Here is an 18,085-nt window from a genome sequence, read left to right on the forward strand (position 1 = left end):
AAAAAGGTGGAGAGTCCAGCACCCATCAAATTGCATCTGATGCTTGCCCAGCCTTGGCCAAAGCTCCTTGTTCCCCACTTCCCCAGTGCCACGTGGATCTGAGCTAGGGCAGCTCCACAGCCTGTGCCAGGCAGTTCCCCAAGCCCCCATTTCCCCCTCCCCATGCTGTTGCCAGCCCCGAGTTTTCCCACCCGTCCACCCAGCCCACACAGGGAATATTTCATTTTTACCGAGCTTTCCTGACCCACAGCAGCTGCTTAGGGAATTGGATTTCCTGCTGACACAAGCATTGCTTCCAGTCAGTATAAACCCAGGTGAAGGGGGCATGGCAGGGGTGATGGAGACCTTGGCACAGGGCTGAGGGAACCCCAAAAAAATTCATCCGAAGGCGCATTGGGGTCCTGCAGCTGCTTTTTGGGCTTTGGGGGTGCAGATCTCCCTGATGCCTGCATTCAGCCCTGGTTGGGGTCACCTGCAGGACAAAAGCAATGGCTTGAGGGGTCCAACAGAGCCCTGGGGATGGTGATCTGCATCCCACCAAAGGTCTCACCCTCTCTGTAACCTCACAAGCAAGGCTTTTCCAGCCGTTCTATTACCACGCTGCTAACGGGAGAGGAGTTCATTTTTACCATTTAACGTTTCACGGATAATTAATTATTCTTCATCTTTCCAGCAAAAAAGGAAGAGCAAGTACAGGGGCTATTCAAAGCAAAAAAAAAAAAAAAAAAGTCAGCCGAAACCCAGGGAAATTGCTGAATTATTTGTAACATCAAAGGCAGGCAAGGATGTGCTGATTTAACGGGGCCCGTGCGACACAGAGCCCTGGGCATGGTGGTGATGCTGAGACTGGATGCACTCATTGCAGCAGTGGTCATGGGCACTGGGGGGGATGAGGGGTCTGGGGGGCACCCCAATCTCTGCCTGTGCTGCCCATCCTCCTCCTCCTCTCACCTCCCCATGGCTGCGAGCTGCCAGTTCTGCCTTTGCGCGATGTTGGGGTGTCCCCGTGACCTGGTGGGAGCCTCCAGTGCTCCCCAGTGCTTCATTCATCACCAGAGGCAAGTGGCAAAATAAATAATGATATTTAACATTTCGTAATAACGACAATTAACCAGTAAATAATGCCTTTTACACCGCAGAAGCCAGAGTAAATTAATTCCCCTAATTAGCTGTCAGGCAGCATGGGACAGTGGTGGCAGTGGGCAAAACTGGCAGCCCCTGTCTGTGTTATCCCCCACTCTGAGGCATTGTCCCCAAACTCCACTCACACCCCAACATTTTACAGACTTGCAAAATCCACCATGCTGCATCCTGGCAGCTCTGGTGAGCCCTAAATCACCCCTATCTCCCGTTAAAAAAATAACAACAAAAAGATGGTGACAAAGTGGTTTATGGCTGTAATAAATTGTGCTGGAGGAAAAAAAGCCTTGTTTGCCTGAAGCAAGTGGGGGGTTTCCCACTGGCACACAAATGGAAGCCCTGTGTCCCACCAGAGCTGGAGCCAGCAGTGCCCAGTGGAAAGGGGGAATTCTTGGAAGTGTTTTCCTTCACATCTGTGCCACCCTGAGCTGCCTGCCCTGGTGGGACCAGGCGTTGGTGTTGGAGTGAGAATATTCGTGCCTGGCCGGCCGCAAGGGGCAGGAAGCGTGTGGCCCCTGTGTCCCCGTGTCCCCACAGAGCTGGGAGGAGGCCAGGGCTCCCCCACCCGCTGCGCTCGGCTGGACTCTGCCCCGTTCCTCCCCTTGGCCTCCTCCCAGCAGCCACAGAGACAGCAGCAGGGACGGGCACAGCCATGGCTGCCCCCAGCCAGCCCCACAAGTCCACCTACGATGTCATTGTCATCGGAGCCGGCATCCAGGGCTCTTTCACTGCCTACCACCTGGCCCAGCGCCACAAGGACACTCTGCTGCTGGAGCAGGTATGGTGACCCCATTCTGCCACGTCCCCGTTCCCGACGGGCTGGGGAGGGTGCCCGCAGACCTGGCTGCCCTCCACCGTGGTGCGGAGCAGAGCTGCTGCTGGCACTGCAGTCCCCAGCGCCAGGACACCCTGTCCCTAGTGCCAACACCCTCGTGTCCCCAGCGCCAGGACCCCCATGTCCTGCTGTTTCCCCGCCGTGGGGGACAGGACAGGCTGTGTCCCCAAGGTGCCCTCTGCCACACGGCGCTGGTGGCACTGAGGGTGGCAGTGTCTGTGGTCAGCCCCTGCCCTCTCTGCCCCGCAGTTCCTCCTGCCCCACTCTCGGGGCAGCTCTCACGGGCAGAGCCGCATCATCCGCAGCGCCTACCCCCAGCAGCACTATTCCCGCATGATGCCCGACTGCTTCCGCCTCTGGCAGCAGCTGGAGGCCGAGACCGGCGCCACCCTCTACAGGTGATGGGGACAGGGGGCGGTGAGCTTTGGGTGGGATGCGGCTTCCTTGGCAGGCAGCTGCCGGTTCCTGGTGATTTATGGGGCCCCAAGAGGGAAATGTCATTAAGGAAATGAGCATCTAAATGATCCTCCGGTGCCGCGCCGGGGTCAGGGCTGGTGGTCCTTGCTGTATTTAGGAGGGAGAGTGTGATGTAAGTGTCCAGACCCTCCCCATGCATCTCACTCTGCCCTTGTCCCCTGCATCCCACCGTGCAGTGCCCCAGCACCAGGGTGTAGCACACCCCAAGCATCGCTGCTGTCACCGTGCCTCAGTTTCCCCCAGGGGCAAAGCAAGCTGGGGGTCCATGCAGGGAGGGGGAGCAGGGCGAGCTGACGGGGCTGGTGGGATGCAGGCAGACGGGACTGCTGGTGCTGGGGCCGCCGGGAGAGCCGGAGCTGGAGGCCTGCAGGAGGAGCCTGGGTGTCCACGAGCTCCTCGACGCCGCGGCGCTGGCCCAGCGCTTCCCTGGCTTCCAGCTGCCAGCTGGCCAGGTGGCCGTGCTGGACAGCACTGCCGGGGTGCTCTTCGCTGAGCGGGCACTGCGGGCAGTGCAGGTGGGCGCTGCAGAGGGGATGGAGAGCTTTGGGATGGGATGGGATGGGATGGGATGGGATGGGATGGGATGGGATGGGGGTCTCCTGGCTCTATCCTCACAGCCACCTCCTGTCACCCTCCCCTCCCAGGAGGTTTTTCGCCGGCACGGGGGCACCCTGAGGGACGGGGAGAAAGTGCTGCGCATCGAACCCGGGGCCACGGTCACTGTCACCACCCCTGCGGGGGTGTACAGAGCCCCCCGGCTCGTCATCACGGCTGGAGCCTGGACCGGTGCCTTCGTGGAACAGCTGGGTCTGTCACTGCCACTGCAGGTAAAGGTTGGTGGCGCGGGGGGGTGGCACAGGCATGGCCAGAGCTAATGGAGTGATTGCAGCCCCTGCGCATCGATGTCTGCTACTGGAAGGAGAAGCAGCCTGGGAGTGCTGCCTTGGGCAGTGTCAGTCCCTGCTTCTTGACCCTGGGGCTGAGCCAAGCCCCCCACGGCATCTACGGGCTGCCCTCCATTGAGTACCCAGGTCTGATGAAGGTGAGCAGGGCACAGCTGAAGGTGGGGGGATTCCCTAACCAGCCCAGCCTGACCAGCTGTGCTCCAGGTGTGCCACCACCACGGCAGCCCCACTGACCCAGAGAAGCGGGACCAGGTCCCCTCGAGTGCCCCCTGCTCTGACATTGCCATTCTGAGCAGCTTCATCAGCAGCTATCTGCCCGGGCTGGAGACCCAGCCCGCAGTGAGGGAGACCTGCCTCTACACGGTGAGACCCTCCCCAGGGCACTGATCCAGGCATCCGGGGTCCTGAGCCTTCCCCCACCCCAAGGTGGACCCCAGCCTGTCCCCTCACCTTCACACCCTGTCTCCCCAGAACACTCCAGATGGAGATTTCATCCTGGACCGGCACCCCAAGTTCAGCAACATCGTCATTGGTGCTGGCTTCTCAGGTAGGCAAGGGCAGCCACCTCCCAGCCCAGCACCCCAGAGCTGTGCAGGGTTGTGGGGATGGTTGTGTCCCCACCTTCCCTCTCCTTCCCACAGGCCATGGGTTCAAGCTGGCGCCAGTGGTGGGAAAGTTGCTGTGTGAGCTGAGCCTGGGTGAGGAGCCATCCTACAGCGTGGCCCACTTTGCCATCACTCGTTTCCCCGGTGTGCTGGGGGCTGCACAGTAGGTGTGGGGCTCCAGAAGTGCCCTCATGGCATCGCGCTGGCCTGCAGCTGTGTCCCTGCATCGCAGTGTCCTCACACCCACACCTCCATCTCCTGCATTTCCACCTCCCTGCACCCTGGGGACTCCCAGCATGCTGCATTCCTCCAACCCCACCCCCCAGATACCCTGCACTGCCGTGTCCCCACATTCCAGCATCCCAGCACCTCTGCATCCTTGCTTCCCCACATCCCTGCATCCTGGCACCCTGCCTCCCCACATCGCAGCACCCCAGCATCCCCCGTGCCATGGGGTGCCAGGCCACCTCTACCCAGCACCCACTCCTGGGGAACAAATTAAGAAGCTTTGTCAGCCTCATGAAGATGGAGCAGGAGCAGCGCGGAGAGACACACTCGCTTAGGAGTCAAGTTAAATGTTTTAATGTTAAATGTGCCATTTTATTATCATTAGATCGCTCCCACTTAATGAAAGCGCATTAGCGCAGCGTGGCTTTATGGCAGCGAGCACCGAGCTTGGCCTGTGTGCTTCCAGGAGACACTGGGGAAAGGGAAACAACCTGCCAAGGAGTCAGGAGGGTCCCCAGGGTGCCGGCTGTCCCAGGTGCAGGGCACAGCACATGGCACGGGGACAGCACAGGGCCAGGGCTGAGGCTGAGCCGTGCAGGCAGCCAGCAACGCACATCATCATCTCCTCTGTGTTAATTATTTAACGCCAGCAGGCAGAGGCTCTGTCCCGCTGCTCATCTGCATATTTATGAAGATTGATAAATGATTCAGCACTGGCACCCACGAGGGCTTCCCCCCCCACTCCCCTCCCCAGCACCCATGGGTGCAGCAGGCTCAGGGAAGAGGCCGGACTTGGCCTTTCCATGAAGCCCTGAATCCTTGCTGGGGTTGGATGTATTCCATCAGATCCTTCCACCGTGAAAACACCCCCCCCAAAATGGGGAGACCCCCCAGGCACATGGAGCAGGCAGCAGCCAGCATCACCAGCCAGAAATGACGTTTATTTTCATACTGAAAGTAAAGGGGGTGGGGGAAGATGCACAGCTGGGCTAGTGCAAAACAGCCAGGCAGAAGTGGGGAGCTGGGGAGGGGTCACAAAAACCCAGGTGGGCACACGGGACCCTCTCCCCATGTCCCCTTCCCGGCTGCTCCCCAGGGCCCGGCCAGCGAGAGACGTCTTTGGCTCAACTAAAAGGGGTGTAAGAGGACGGCAGGGTGCCGAGGGGGGGAGTTTAAGTTACAAAACGAGGTGCCAGCAGGCACTGAGGAACAAATCCCGGGTGCCGGAGCAGCCGACTCCGCCGCCAAGGGCAGACAGGAGGTGGGAGGGCGGGGGGTGCAGCCAGCGAGCCGGCCGGGCTGCTCCTCCCGTGGCTGGAGCCGGGGGGGCGGCTGCGTGTGTCCCCCCAAAACCCGTGCAGAAGAAATACCGGCTGCCCGGGCGGCCCCGGGGCGGCGGGGGGCTAGGCGGGGGTCTCGGCAGCCCGGCTCTCCGCCTCGCTGGCACTGGGGGAGCTGCGGGAGGAGCGACGTGTGCTGTCCCCGGCGTCCTGCTCATCGTCCCATCTGTCGTAGGTGAAGGTGTGCCGGGAGCTCGTGGGGCTGCGGGAGAGAGCGGGGTTAGGGGGGTGAAAAGCCCAGCATGTCCCCAGCATGGCTTGGCTGCTGAGCTCAGCTCCCCTCCGGCTGCAGCGGGAGCTGCGGTGAGCCAGCACGCTGGCAGCCAGCTGGATGGAGCCTTGATTGCCTCCTTTTTTATTCTTTCCGAGATATTTGGGACATGCCTCACTGCAAACAACTCCTCGCTGCGCCGAGCTGAGCCCCTGCTCTGCAGTGGGGCCGAGCTGAGCCTGCCCAGGAAAAGGCTCGTGGCCCTGAATGCCAACACCAGTGTCGCCAGACACCCTGAGGGTCCTGGTTGTACCCGAGCCCAGGGCTGGTGCTGGGGTTGTTGCTCCCCGGTACCCCATGATGCCCTCCCTTCCTCTGGGATAGACAGCTCAAGGGAAGCACATTTCCAAAAGGCTTCTTTCCCCTCCTCCAGCCACTCTCCTATTCAGCCATCAGAAAGGATGAAGCCTGCTCTGAAATCGCTGCCAGCGAGCCCAAACACACCCTCTCTGCATCTAACAGCATGCAGAGCTCCAGAGTCCTGCAGGCTGATGCCATTCACACTCCGAATTCCCATCACAGGCACCCAATAGGGCACAGCCCAACCTGGGTCCCCCCCATGCTCACACACTGCAGTGGGTGCGTCCCGAATTCCCATCACAGGCACCCAGCAGGGCACAGGGCAACTCCAGCAGCCCAACCTGGGTTCCCCCCGCCATGGGTGCAGCCTCCCCCCATGCTCACACACTGCAGTGGGTGCGTGTTAGTACCCATCCCACTCCCCTCTGCTCCTGGGGGCTGTGCTGCCCACCAAACCCTGAACAATTTCCTGAAGGAATACATCCAGATGTGTCCCGGCCGATGGCTGGGGAGCCAGGAAGGGATTAGCGCTTCCTGGTGTCCCGCAGCTAATCTTGGCAGCACGGGCAGCGCCGGTCCCGCTGTGGCCATGCCGGGGATCTCCCAGCGATGGAGATGCCCGCAGCAGGGCTGCTGCAGGCACAGAGGGCTGCCCCATCCCGGGCTGCCCACGCCGGGGAGGAGAGCTCCGGAGTCAGGAGAGGGTTAGGGCGAGCGGTTAGTGGCACACGGGGAGGTTCATGCTGCACGGCACACACCGCTCCCACCTCCTGCCTCAGTCGCTCTCGGGACGGTACAGGTACTTCATCATCAGGTTGTCCACCTGCTTTTTCCGCTGCTTCTCCTCCTTCTTGGCCCGGGCAGGACGTGTCGGCTCCTCGCTCCCCGCTCCCCGCGGGCCCTTCTTGACACTGGAGGTGCTGCGGTAGGAGCTGGTGGAGCCGGAGGAGGACTCGGAGGAGGAACTGGACTCGGACGATGACTGCTGCTTCTTCTTCTTCTTCTTGGATTTCTTCTTGCTTTTCTTGGCGCGCTTCTTGGAGCTCTTCTTCTTCTGCTCCTCCTCTTCCTCGGAGGAGGCCGAGCTGCTGCGGCAGCGGCAAGTGTGCCGGGAGAAGTCGAGGGCGGACGCGGAGCGGCGCAGGCTGCCGGAGGGGCGGTCAGCAGCGCCCAGGGGGGCCGCGCTCCGGACACTGCGGACACTGCGGACACTGCGGACACTGCGGCCGTCGTCCCCCGAGTCGGGGCTGGAGTAGCCCCTGGCCGGCAGCGGGCGGTAGCTCAGCACCTCTTGGATGGCGGCTTCCAGGTCGGGGTCGAGGTAGGAGCGGTGCCGCCCGGGGCGGGCGTCCCCGGGAGCCTCCTCCTCGGAGGCCGCGCTGCGGGGCCGCGGGGGCACGGAGAAGCTGCGCCCCAAGAGGGGCTGCCCGCGGGACCCCTCGTCCGCCTCATCCAGCCGGCTGCGGGCCAGGGAGAGCCGCGACTCGGGGCGGCCCTCGGGGCCCCCGCGCCGGCTCCGCAAGCTGCCGGGGCTGGAGAGGGCGAAGCTCAGCACCGAGCATCCCTCATCCCCACCGTCGCCGTCCTCCAGCCCGCGCCAGGATGCGGAGGAGACGCGGCTCACTGGGGCGGAGGCGACAGACGCTTTCTCTACGTCGGTGGCCGAGAGGGACCACCGCTTGTCCAGCCCTTGGCGAGCCCGGCCGCTGGCGTCGGCGAAGGCGCGGGCGATGACGGCCGCCCGGTCCTGGGGCTCGCCGCCGCGGGCCGCCCGGCGCGGAGGGCGCTCGGGGGAAGGCGGCCGCTCGCCCAGGGCGCTGAACAGCGTCTGCTCATCCCCGAGGCCGCCTATGGAGTCCTTGAGGCCCGGCCGCTTCCTGTAGCTGAGGGAGCTCAGCACCGACACCGGCCGCTCGTCGGGCTCGGGGCCGTCCGGCGGGGCTGACCTGCGGCGCGGCACCGCGGCCCCGCACGCACCGGGGAGACAAGAGAGACACGGAGATGAGCGGGAGAAGGAGGCGGCCCCGGCGGTTTGCGTCAGCGGGAAACGGCATCGTGGAAAAATGTCATGTAAATGGGGGAATTGTTCTAGCCTAGCACTTTGATCCCCCTTTAAAGTGTTGCCTTCAATTTATTTCATTGTCGGCTACCTGGAGCCGCTGCGTTTGATTCCCGACTTCAGAAAAGGTGGAATTATCTCCAATAACAAAATGTTTTACATCTGCACCGCTGAATAAATTAAACCAATTAACAGAAACCAGCTCAGATCTTTCCCCCCTGCTCGGCAGAGGGAGGGAGTCCCCTGGGACTCCTGGAGCCCTGCTAGGAAATTGGGTTTGGATAAAAGCAATCTGCGCTCAGCAGGCAAGCGTTTTCCAAGGGGGAGTGGGGCTGCGTGCCTCAGCCCCATGCCGTGGGTGCACCTGGGCACGTTCCCCACCTCTGCCAACATTTTCTGAGAGGTGTGGGGAGAGATGGGGTGGGGCTGCAGATGGAGCAAGGAATCAGTCCTGGAGAGATGGATTGCTGCACAGAGCTAAAGCCCAGCACCGCAAGCCCTGGGAGGCAGATGGGGTGGGGGCTGTGGATGCCCCATAGGCCTCCATGGTGGGATGAGGGAAGGGGGACCAGGGAGTTCCCCCTGGGTGGGGGGATGTGTGTCCCCAGTGAAGACTGAGCTGCTCACCAGCATTAATCCTTCCCTGGCCATCCACACAAGCACCAAACACAGCACCAAATGCCACATCCCACAGGCACCCACCCAGCCCTGTCCATGTCCCAGCACAGCTCAGCCCACCCTCTGCCCGCCAGCCCCATGCCCAGCCCTGCACCCACCTGCTGCCTTTCAGGCTGCCATCATCAGAGAGCGCTTTGGAGGAGCCTTTGTTCTTGGAGAGCCAAGACTTCACCCCATCCACGCGCTCCTCCAGCTCCGAGTCCACATCTGAGTCACCATCGCTGCCGGAGGAGCGGGTCAGGGTGGAAGAAAGCAAGAGGTCAGCAAGAGGCAGTGAGTTTTTGGGTGCTGGAGAGATGGAAGTGCATTGGAAGGCACTGAACCCCTCCAGCACCCACTGCCTGTGTACCCTGGCATGGGTGAAACCCCATCCTATGGTTCTGCTCCATCTCTGGGACATAATCTGCCCACACATAGTTCAACCTGCAAGCCAGGGGCTCCCTGAAGCACGCCCAAACCCCTGTGGCTGCCCAAGGGGCTCCTGCATCCTCTGCCCAACATCTCCCTGCCACTGCCTGGCTCCAGAGCTGGAGACAGCAAGGCCTGGCTTTGGGGCAGCAGGCAGGGCACAGCTCCAGAAACACAGGAGATTTCCAGCTCCAGGACTGGGAAGGAAATAAGTGGGTTCATTTTACAGGCTGCCGTCGAGCGCAGAATTACAGCGAGGAAGAGCAGTGCTGATGGCCCCGGGTAAACAGGAGTTTAGCAGGCGGAACAGAAGCGGCTCTGGCACGGCGGGCGCGGGAGCACAGCGGGCAGATTTACAGCCCTGCCGTGCCCGAGAGCCCCTGATTTACGTCCCGGAGTAAAAAAAGTCCTATCTGGCTTAAACCATCTAATTTATAACGGCCGTTCGTAACCATATTGATTGCCTTTAGAAAGAAGGTGCTGTCTGCATTGCAAAATCCATTCCTCCACGTTAAAAGCATCCCTGAATAAATCTCTCTTAATACCTCAGTGCTTACTGCTTTCATTAGGGCCACGGCAGCACCGCCGGGATCTATACGGAAATTGAAGCGGAGTGGTCCCCTCTTGCCACCCCGCTCCCACCAGGCCGCTCCAAAGAAGGGATGGGATGTATCACAGGATCTTAAATGGCCTCTTATCCGCCTGGTTTTGGGCTTATTCCCTGCCTGGGAATGAAGCAAACAGCACAAGGGACAGGCCTGGATAGACCCTGTATATGAATCCTTCTCTTTTTGAATTCAGAGCAACGAGCTGCTCTCCATCCTGCGCATCTCCCTCCCCTGCAATACATCCAGGCAACGCTGGGCTTGGGGGAAAGAAAAAACCACCAACAAAAAACCACAGAATGACACAAAAAAAAACCCCAACGAGCCCCAAAACCAAGCACTGGGGGCAGCTAAGGTTTCCTGACCGATGGAATTAAGCTCCACATCAAACACAGTTTATGTCCAGGCAAACGTGCCGTTAGTTAAGCAGGACCTGGGTTGTGAGAGCAACCATGGATTGGGCATTAATTAGTGGCAGCAGGGCTCCATTGCTGCCCCATGCTGACACATTTGCCATCAGCCACGGCAGAGCATCACCCCCCACCCCATCCCAGGGGCTCATCCCACCCCCATGTACGGGATGTGGTTATGTGCTGTGCCGTGCCGTGCCGTGCTGGGCCATGCCGTGGGTGCTGTTAGGGCATGCAGAGTTGGGCCAGTGGCATGCAGGACCCCGGCCCCTGGGGGTGAGGTGGGGGTTAGGGGAGGGGAGGAAGGAAAGAGATGCTCCTCACATTTTACTCTTTCTTTTCTGATACTTTGCCACCATGTCCTGCAAACTGGGAGGGGTTGGAGGGGGCAGGGTGGGAGGGGGGAGAAACACAACAGAAAAGAAATTCAATAAATTAAAAATAAATTTTAAAAAAAGACCAAGTGGGTGGGAAAATTAAATTATGGGGAAGGGTCAGGGGAGGGAGGTGAGGCTGGAGTGGGGTTGCCCTGTGCCCCTGGAGTGGGGTTGCACCCAGCTGGATCTCAGCATCCCAGGTTGGGTGCTGGAGTGTATCCAAAGAAAGGCAACAGAGCTGAGGAAGGGTCTGGAACACAAATCTGATGAGGAGCAACTGAGGGAGCTGGAGGGGCTTAGCCTGGAGGAAAGGAGGAATCGGGGGGACGTTTTCACTCCCTACAACTTCCTGAAAGGAGGTTGTAGTGGGGGGATCAGGTGCTGCTCCCAAGAAAAAGCAGTAAGACAAGGACATGGCCTCAAGTTGTGCCATGGGAGGCTTGGGTTGGATATTAGGGAAAATTTCTTCACCAAAAGGGTGGTCAGACGTTTTAACAGGTTGTCCAGGGAAGTGGTGGAGTCACTGCCTGGAAACATTAAAAAAATGTGTGGATATGGCACTTGGGGACATGATTTAGTGCTAACATGGCAGTGCTGAGTTAATGGCTGGAGTCGATTATCTCAGAGGTCTTTCCCAACCTAAACAATTGTATGATTCTATAATTCTATCCTGGGCTGGGCTGGATCCCAGCATCCCAAACCTCCTGCCAGCTTGTGCTGCCCTGGCTCCTGGGGCTCCCTGGGCTGTTTCCAGCCAGCTGGCAGGATCCTGGATGCATTTCAGGCACCTCCACAAGTGGTTGAAGCTCGTGGGGGCTGCGGGTGGACGGAGGGATGGATGCACAGATGCATGGACTGATGCCTGTGTGCACAGGTGCCCGATGCATGGACGGACAGACACGGGTGCATGGACAGATGCACGCGTGCACGATACACGGATGGATGCACAGACAGCATCCTGCCAGGGCCAGGCAGAGCCAAGGGGTCCCTGTGGCATTTCTGAAGTGGCAAGGGGAAGCAGTGACCCCCAGGGATGCAGGGGAGCTGGGCCCAGGTGCTGTTACCTGTTGATGAGGTCCTCATTGCTGTCACTCTCCATCTCATCCTCGATGGCCGCCTGCAGGTCCCCGATGCGCTTGAAGGCCAGCTTCAGGTCTGACTGCAGGCTCTGGTTGGCAGCTTCCAGGCTCTCCAGGTCCATCTCCTGCAGGGAGGGAGTGGGATGAGCCACATTCCTCAGGGAACACCCCCTTGTGCCCCACCTGGCCCTGCCACGGGCTCCTCACCAGCTCGTGCTTCTTGCGGCTGGCTTCTGCCTCCTTCTTGGCCAGCTCGCCCATCTCCTCCTTGACATCGCGGAGCTGCCGCTGCAGCCGCTTGTTCTGCTCCTTCTCCCGGTTCTCGGCGGCCGCGCGCTGATCCCGCTCCTCCGTCAGCTTCTCCATGTTCTCCTTCAGCCGCGTGGCCAGGCTCTGCCGAGCAGCGGGGTCACCCCAAATCCCCTCACAGACCTCTCACCCTCACCCCGATACCCACCGGCCAATGATGCGAGGATGGATCCACCTCCCATCAATTTACACAAGGAGATGGAGGAGAAACCACCCCCTCCCAGGGCCAGGGAAGGGGCAGAACAACAGCAAGGGCTTTGTTGAATTGGAAAAATAGATTTAACTGTGTGTGAAGTAATTAAAACATGTAACGTAGGGGAAAAAATAGCTCCCGTTCTCCCCCAGCCACTGAGCCAGCCGCTGCATATTTATGGCCCAGGCAGAGAGAGTGGAGAAGGAAATAATAGCTTGGAAAATATGAAGAGGAGAGCTAAGCTGCCGCGCTCCCCGGCAGAGCTGCGGAGGCAGAATATAAAACAGGCTGCGTTCGCGGGACTGGGGAGTCTATAATTTCCCTAAGTCGATGCAGGGAAAGAGCAGCACTTTGCCGGGCTGGGCGGTGGATTACTGTTATCAGTGCTTGCAGGGAGCCTTCCCTGTGGAGACAGGGATGGGCTGCCAGAGGGGGAGGGCTGCAGCGTGGGGGGTCGTGGGGAGGGGAGGTGCTCAGAAAACTCTCAGGCAGCTTCATGATGGTCCTGTTGCACCCATCCCAGCTGGAGCACAGGGAAAGCCCTGTGACTACCTCCAGGCGCTTGACTTGCGTCCTCTCGAACTCCAGCCTGGTCTCCAGCTCACGGATTTTGGCCTCCTGCCGGCTCACCAGCGACTTGTCCACCATGGATTGCTCCAGGAACTCCAGCTGGCTCTGCAGACCTTGCAGCTGTGGGAGAGGGCGCAGCCTCAGCCTCGACCACAATCACCCTGCCCCCGCTGCCACGCTGTCCTGGAGGAGAGCTGCTGGCCATGCTGCTCCCATCCTGATGGAGAGCTTCCCACCAGACTGCTCTGCACCCCCATGGAGCAGGGCAGTCCTGCATGGTGTGGGCAGCAGGTCTCTGGGTGCTCCCCATTGTCCTGTCTTCACTCAGGGTGCATCCTCACCTTCTCCTGCAGCTCCTGCTTCTCCTTGCTGACCTCCTCCAGCTGTGCCTGGAGGTCATTCATCTGCGCCAGGTCCCGGGATGCCTGCAGGACACACCAGGGCCATCAGTGGCAATCCCACTGCACTGGCTCCAAGAGGGACATCTTGAGGGGGTGGGGTGGGTGCAGCTGCTCCTCCCACTTCACCTGGGCCACAGCTGCCTTGTGCTTCTTCATCAGCTCATTCATGTCCTCCTGGTCCTCCTCCAGCCGGCTCTGCACTTCATTCTTTTCCCGCTGCAGACGGCTCAGCTGCTCCTCCAGCTGCAGGGAGACACACGTGTCTCCCACTGCATCCCAAGAACGGGACACTCACCCCCCAAACCCCCTCCAAACAGCGTGGGGCCACCCTGGGTGCAAATGGGGCATGGCCCCACCATGGTTCATCACAACCCAAACCCGCTCACCGCTGCCTTGGCCTTGGCAAGGTCATCAATCTGCAGGTGGAGGTCCTCAATCTCCACTTCCATGGATTTGCGGGCCTTGACAGCAGCTGCACAGGTGAACTCCGACTCTTCCAGCTGCAGGGATATAGCTCAGTGCCTGGCCAGGGAACAGGGACACCCTGTGTCCCTTGAAGCCTGCAGTGTGAGGAATGTCTAGATGCACACCTGATTCTTGAGCTGGGTGATCTCCCTCTTGCTGGGTGCGTTGTTTTTCAGGTGGTCCAGCATGATCTGAGCATCAGCCAGCAGTGCCTTCGTTCTCTTCAGGTCCCGGCGCAGGCGCTTTTCCGTCTCAAAGTCCCGCTGGTTGGCCTGTGGCAGGGGAAACTTTGCCACAGTTCCATGCCAGAGGGGTGTCCACCCCACCACGGCCACCTCAGGGTCCCCAAAGCAAGGCAGGTGCCCAGCTGCCCTTCACCCCACCTGCTCGCTGACAGCAGATAACTTGCTCTCCAGCTCCCGCTTCTCTCTCAGCACCTTCTGCTTGTCCTCATACTCCTCCTCCAGCTGCACCTCCATCTGCTTCAGCTGGGGGACAGACAGGGGACAGCCAGTCAGGGCGGCGGGGAGGGGTCATGACCCCTCCTCACGTGTCCCCACAGCCTGGAGACACTGTGTGACCCCACCACCGGGTGATTGTGCAACCAGAGGCACAAAGCCCAGCGTGCGCTGGCCCGGGCAGCAGAAGGACTGGTCGGACCCGCCGGGCCGGTGGAGCCGGGCTGTGGTCGCTGCGTGGGAGCCGGGTGCTGCATGACGGTGCCCAGCTGGCAGCTCCCAGTACCCAGCCAGGGCATGGGGATGCATCCCAGGCCCTCCTGGGCAGAGAGGACACAGCTGAGCCCTACCTTCTTCTGGCAGGACTGCCGGATCTCCTCCACCTCCTCGTCACGGCTCTCCACCTCCTTGGCGTGGGTCTGCCGCAGCCTCTCCATCTCCATCTCCAGCCGCAGCTTCGCCTGCAAATGGTGGGGATGTGGTCAGAGTGAAGGAGACGTGGGGACCCCTCCACACCACTCTGCAGTCACCACTCACCCTGAAAACCCCCCGGTCTGAGGCCAGCTGGGCTGCCCGCCCCATGGTGACCTGCCGGGCCATGGCACGGAGGGCCGGGAGCCGTGTCGGCCGCGGCGATGCCTGGCGTGCCGCCGGGCTCGGGGCGACCGCCTCCTCTTCCCAGGCAAGCCCAGCCCAGGTAATAACAGCCCTGCATGAAACCACCCCACCCAGAAACCTCGCCCCTCCCCACTGTACCTGCTCCAGCATCTGGATGGTCCCAGCCTGCTCATCCAGTTCCTCCTCCTGGTCTTTGACCTTCGCCTCCAGGTCCCTCAGCTGTTTCTTCACCTTGGCCAGGGAGGCTTCGTCCTTTGACTCCTGGGAGGAGATGTCCTGCAGCTCTGCCTCCAGTGCCTCCACCTTCTGTGTCAGCCCTGCGATGTCCGAGTCCCTGTCCTGCGAGAGACAGGGTCACCATCAGCCCGAGGCACCCGCTGATTGGGAGGCTGGGGAGGGTCTGGGGGCTACTCACCTCCAGCAGCTGCTTGAGGCCAAAGACCTCGGCCACCAGCACATCCTTCTCTCGGCTCAGCTTCTCCCGCTGCAGCCGTTCCCGCTGCGCCTCCTCATGCGCCTGCGAGAGCTCGCTGTCAAACCTGCAAGGGAGAGTGGGATGAGCACCCCAGGGACTGATCCTCAGCCCCGTGCCAGGGGCACTGCACCGAGCAACCCCTTCTCTCAGCAGCAAGCACTGGGAAGGGTGGTGTGCTTCTGAGTGCTTGTTTGGAACACACTGTTGATGAGTCTTTAATTGCCAGCACGGTGGCACGGAGTCACTCAGACACTCCTCCTGACGCCTTCACTCCATGCTAAAGGGGTGTGCAGCACCTGCAGCACCAAGCCCAGCAGCACCTGAGCTGTTCTCCAGGGCCAGCATGTGCCTGTGGGACCGTGCCTGCCAATGGCAGGGGCTTGGCTACTCCAAAGCAGCTGGGGACACCAAACCTGCCAAGCAGGACATGGAGGGGTCTCTAGGAGAGATAGGCTCTTGTGGTACCTCGGCTCCCACAGCTGCATCTCAGTGTGGGAGCTCCACATGACATGGCACCAGTCCCATCCCCAGAGGGGACACACGATCCCCTGGATGGGACACAAGTCCCTGCTGAAGGAGTGCTCAGCACAGCCTATAGCCAGGCAGCAATGTGGCAATCTCTTCCAGTGCCCCTGGGATGGGATCAGCTGGGTTTGCTCCAAAATCACTGCCTCTGGGGCTTGGAAAACAACCCTGTGCTTGAGTTTGTGACCTGCGTTAAACACCTCGGCAGCTAATCCCCATTTTTCCTTGCGCTGGGTAATAAACAGCTGCATTAGCACAGACTCCAATCCACGGAAATTGAAATTAATTAGATTGGATTCTCTCGCTGTATTTGTGTGTGCGATCATTACCATAATGAGATGAAAGCGTCCCTGCTGCTTAATAACGTTAGCAAACTTTGGGGCTGGGAGAGGGGACGGGATGGCAGCGCGTGCCGAGTGGAGACGCAGGGCACCAGCAGCCTCCACCATGGGGCATGACCCCACAAGGATGGGATCACCCAGCTCTGCGCCCCCCAAAAGGGCATGGGGACCCCCCCCCAACACACACATCCAACTTTGGCAGCCCCATCCTGCTGGAGACACCTCGGCCAAGTAGGAGCTGGTGAAGTGCCCAAATCCCTGCTAAAATGGTAATGCCACTTCGCCAGAGGCGTGTCCCTCACGTCCCCCCCACTGCCAGCGCAGGGTCCCCACCTCCGTTGCTTCTTCTCCAGGTCATGGTTTCGTCCCTGCTGTCCCTCAAGGTGCAGCTTGGTGTCCTGCAGCTCGGCAGCCAGGCGCTGGCACTTCTTCTTCAGCTGCTGCAGCGCCCGCTGGCTCTCCTCGCTGTCCGCCTGCAGATCCGCCAGCTGCGGGCAGAGGCGGGCAGGCAGTGAGGGCTCTGGGATGCCACCCTGCTGTCCTTGCCATGCTGAGGGGACCAGGGAGGCCCCAGAGCGGAGCCCCCACTCACCTTGCGCTCCAGCTGCCTCTTGCCCTGCTGCTCCACCTCCAGCTTGTCCTCCAGCTCCTGCTGCAGCCGTTTCTTGGTGAAGTCGATCTCCCGCACTGCTCGCTCGTATTTCAGCCGCCACTCGCCACCTGTGTGGGGAAATGTGGTCACCAAGGGGCTGTGGGGGTGGCACAGGGAGAAGGGGACACTGCAGGGCGTGCCAGCAGCCAGCACTGGAGGCAGGACAGTACCTGAATCATCATCATCGAGCTCCCCATTGAGCTCGGCCGCCCGGATGAGCCGAGCCTCCATCACCTCCATCTCCATCGACTCCATCTGCTTCTTCAGGGCATCGTACTTGGCCTGGGAGGGGACGTGGCCATGGTGAGCACTTGAGGGGGACAGGCGACACTGGGGAAGTCTGGGGAAGGGCACACTTACCTGCAGGTCCTTCATCTCCTTCTCAGCGCGCAGCCTCTCGGCTGTCTCAGCGTCCAGCAGCTGGGAGGCCGACTCGCCGGTGTTGCGCTCGTCCGTCAGCTCCGATGTCAGTTCTGTGATCTGGAGGTGGCAGGCGGAATGGGACCCTGGGCTGGGGCAGGCTGGCACGGCACCATACCCCACCCTGGCAGAGGCAAAGACCTACCCTGCTCTCCAGGCGGTCGCTGTTGAGCCGCAGCTCGTTACGCTCCTTCTCCACCTTCTCAAGTTTGCTCTTCAGCTGCTGGATCTCTTCCTGCAACAGAGCAGGCGGTGAGGGAGGGGGCAGGCGCAGGGAAGAGGCTGGCGGGTAGGAGGCTGGCAGCTCTTTGCCCCTCCCCAGCACCCCCCCTGCACAGGATGAGCAGGGTGGGGGCTCCCCGGGGCTGCTCTCCCCTGCCAAGGGCTGGGCAGGGACTTTCCCCAACCCGCTCTGCCGTTGTGCCGACTCCAACCCCATAAATGGTGTCGAAATGCCAGGCAGTCCCAGAAAAGCTGCAGAGGGGTACCCACATCCCTCGTGAGAGGAGGTGGGAGCAAATCCACACACCAGCAGCTTGCTGAAGGGTTTGGGTGCACCCAGCCCAGGTGGGGAGGGAGGGGGCCCGCCAGAATGCCCAGGAACCACCAGGCAGTGCTGTGGAAACACGTCTGGCTGCTAACATCTTCCTCTGGTCCCAGCACAGGCTGGAGGTGCAGCAAGGGGCCCAGGTGCCCCTGCCCAGGTGCCCCCACCCAGATGCCTGTCCCCAGCAGGTCAGGGTGAAAGCTGAGCCAGGCAGCAGCTCGTGCTCGCCGGGTGCACCAGTGTCTGGTTGCCGGTGCGAGTGGAGCCCCCGCATTTGCCTCTCGGCGCACGGTTTCATTTCCATTCTCCACGCTTGTAATTGGGCTCGAGCAACAGCCGGCTCTCGGGATGCTAATGACATGCTGATTCGCAAATTAGGGAGCAATTCGAGCCT

At 60.8% G+C, this 18,085-nt stretch overlaps 2 protein-coding genes across 22 annotated transcripts in view; one reads left to right on the forward strand and one right to left on the reverse strand.

Moving 5' to 3' along the window:
* Positions 1-1,743: 1,743 nt before the first annotated feature.
* PIPOX (pipecolic acid and sarcosine oxidase) lies at positions 1,744-4,574 on the forward strand. Its single transcript, XM_039720576.1, has 8 exons — positions 1,744-1,918; positions 2,225-2,373; positions 2,766-2,967; positions 3,097-3,279; positions 3,342-3,494; positions 3,562-3,720; positions 3,829-3,904; positions 3,999-4,574. Exons 1-8 carry the CDS (start codon positions 1,793-1,795, stop codon positions 4,127-4,129), a joined length of 1,179 nt encoding a protein of 392 aa, XP_039576510.1. The 5' UTR covers positions 1,744-1,792; the 3' UTR covers positions 4,130-4,574.
* A 536-nt stretch (positions 4,575-5,110) lies between these two features.
* The window catches only part of MYO18A (myosin XVIIIA), a 31,959-nt gene continuing 18,984 nt past the window's right edge, over positions 5,111-18,085 (reverse strand). For 15 of the 21 annotated variants that reach the window (XM_039720497.1, XM_039720496.1, XM_039720493.1 and 12 more), the window contains 20 exons: positions 17,290-17,379; positions 17,085-17,204; positions 16,895-17,006; positions 16,665-16,792; positions 16,406-16,560; positions 15,147-15,270; positions 14,870-15,070; positions 14,464-14,574; positions 14,039-14,143; positions 13,781-13,927; positions 13,577-13,690; positions 13,317-13,433; positions 13,131-13,214; positions 12,772-12,909; positions 11,925-12,110; positions 11,703-11,842; positions 10,586-10,630; positions 8,937-9,059; positions 6,869-8,047; positions 5,596-5,732 (listed from right to left, as the gene is read on the reverse strand). In XM_039720497.1, coding sequence (XP_039576431.1) covers positions 6,877-8,047; positions 8,937-9,059; positions 10,586-10,630; positions 11,703-11,842; positions 11,925-12,110; positions 12,772-12,909; positions 13,131-13,214; positions 13,317-13,433; positions 13,577-13,690; positions 13,781-13,927; positions 14,039-14,143; positions 14,464-14,574; positions 14,870-15,070; positions 15,147-15,270; positions 16,406-16,560; positions 16,665-16,792; positions 16,895-17,006; positions 17,085-17,204; positions 17,290-17,379 — 3,411 coding nt within the window. In that variant the 3' untranslated portion in view covers positions 5,596-5,732; positions 6,869-6,876. Of the gene's footprint in view, positions 5,733-6,868; positions 8,048-8,936; positions 9,060-10,585; positions 10,631-11,702; positions 11,843-11,924; positions 12,111-12,771; positions 12,910-13,130; positions 13,215-13,316; positions 13,434-13,576; positions 13,691-13,780; positions 13,928-14,038; positions 14,144-14,463; positions 14,575-14,869; positions 15,071-15,146; positions 15,271-16,405; positions 16,561-16,664; positions 16,793-16,894; positions 17,007-17,084; positions 17,205-17,289; positions 17,380-18,085 lie in introns of all 21 variants that reach the window. The other 6 variants (XM_039720499.1, XM_039720498.1, XM_039720488.1 and 3 more) reach the window with 3 other exon arrangements.

The sequence above is a fragment of the Passer montanus genome, unplaced genomic scaffold (genome assembly GCF_014805655.1).
Source record: "Passer montanus isolate IOZ18808 unplaced genomic scaffold, ASM1480565v1 scaffold44, whole genome shotgun sequence".
NCBI classification, from domain to species: Eukaryota; Metazoa; Chordata; class Aves; order Passeriformes; family Passeridae; genus Passer; species Passer montanus.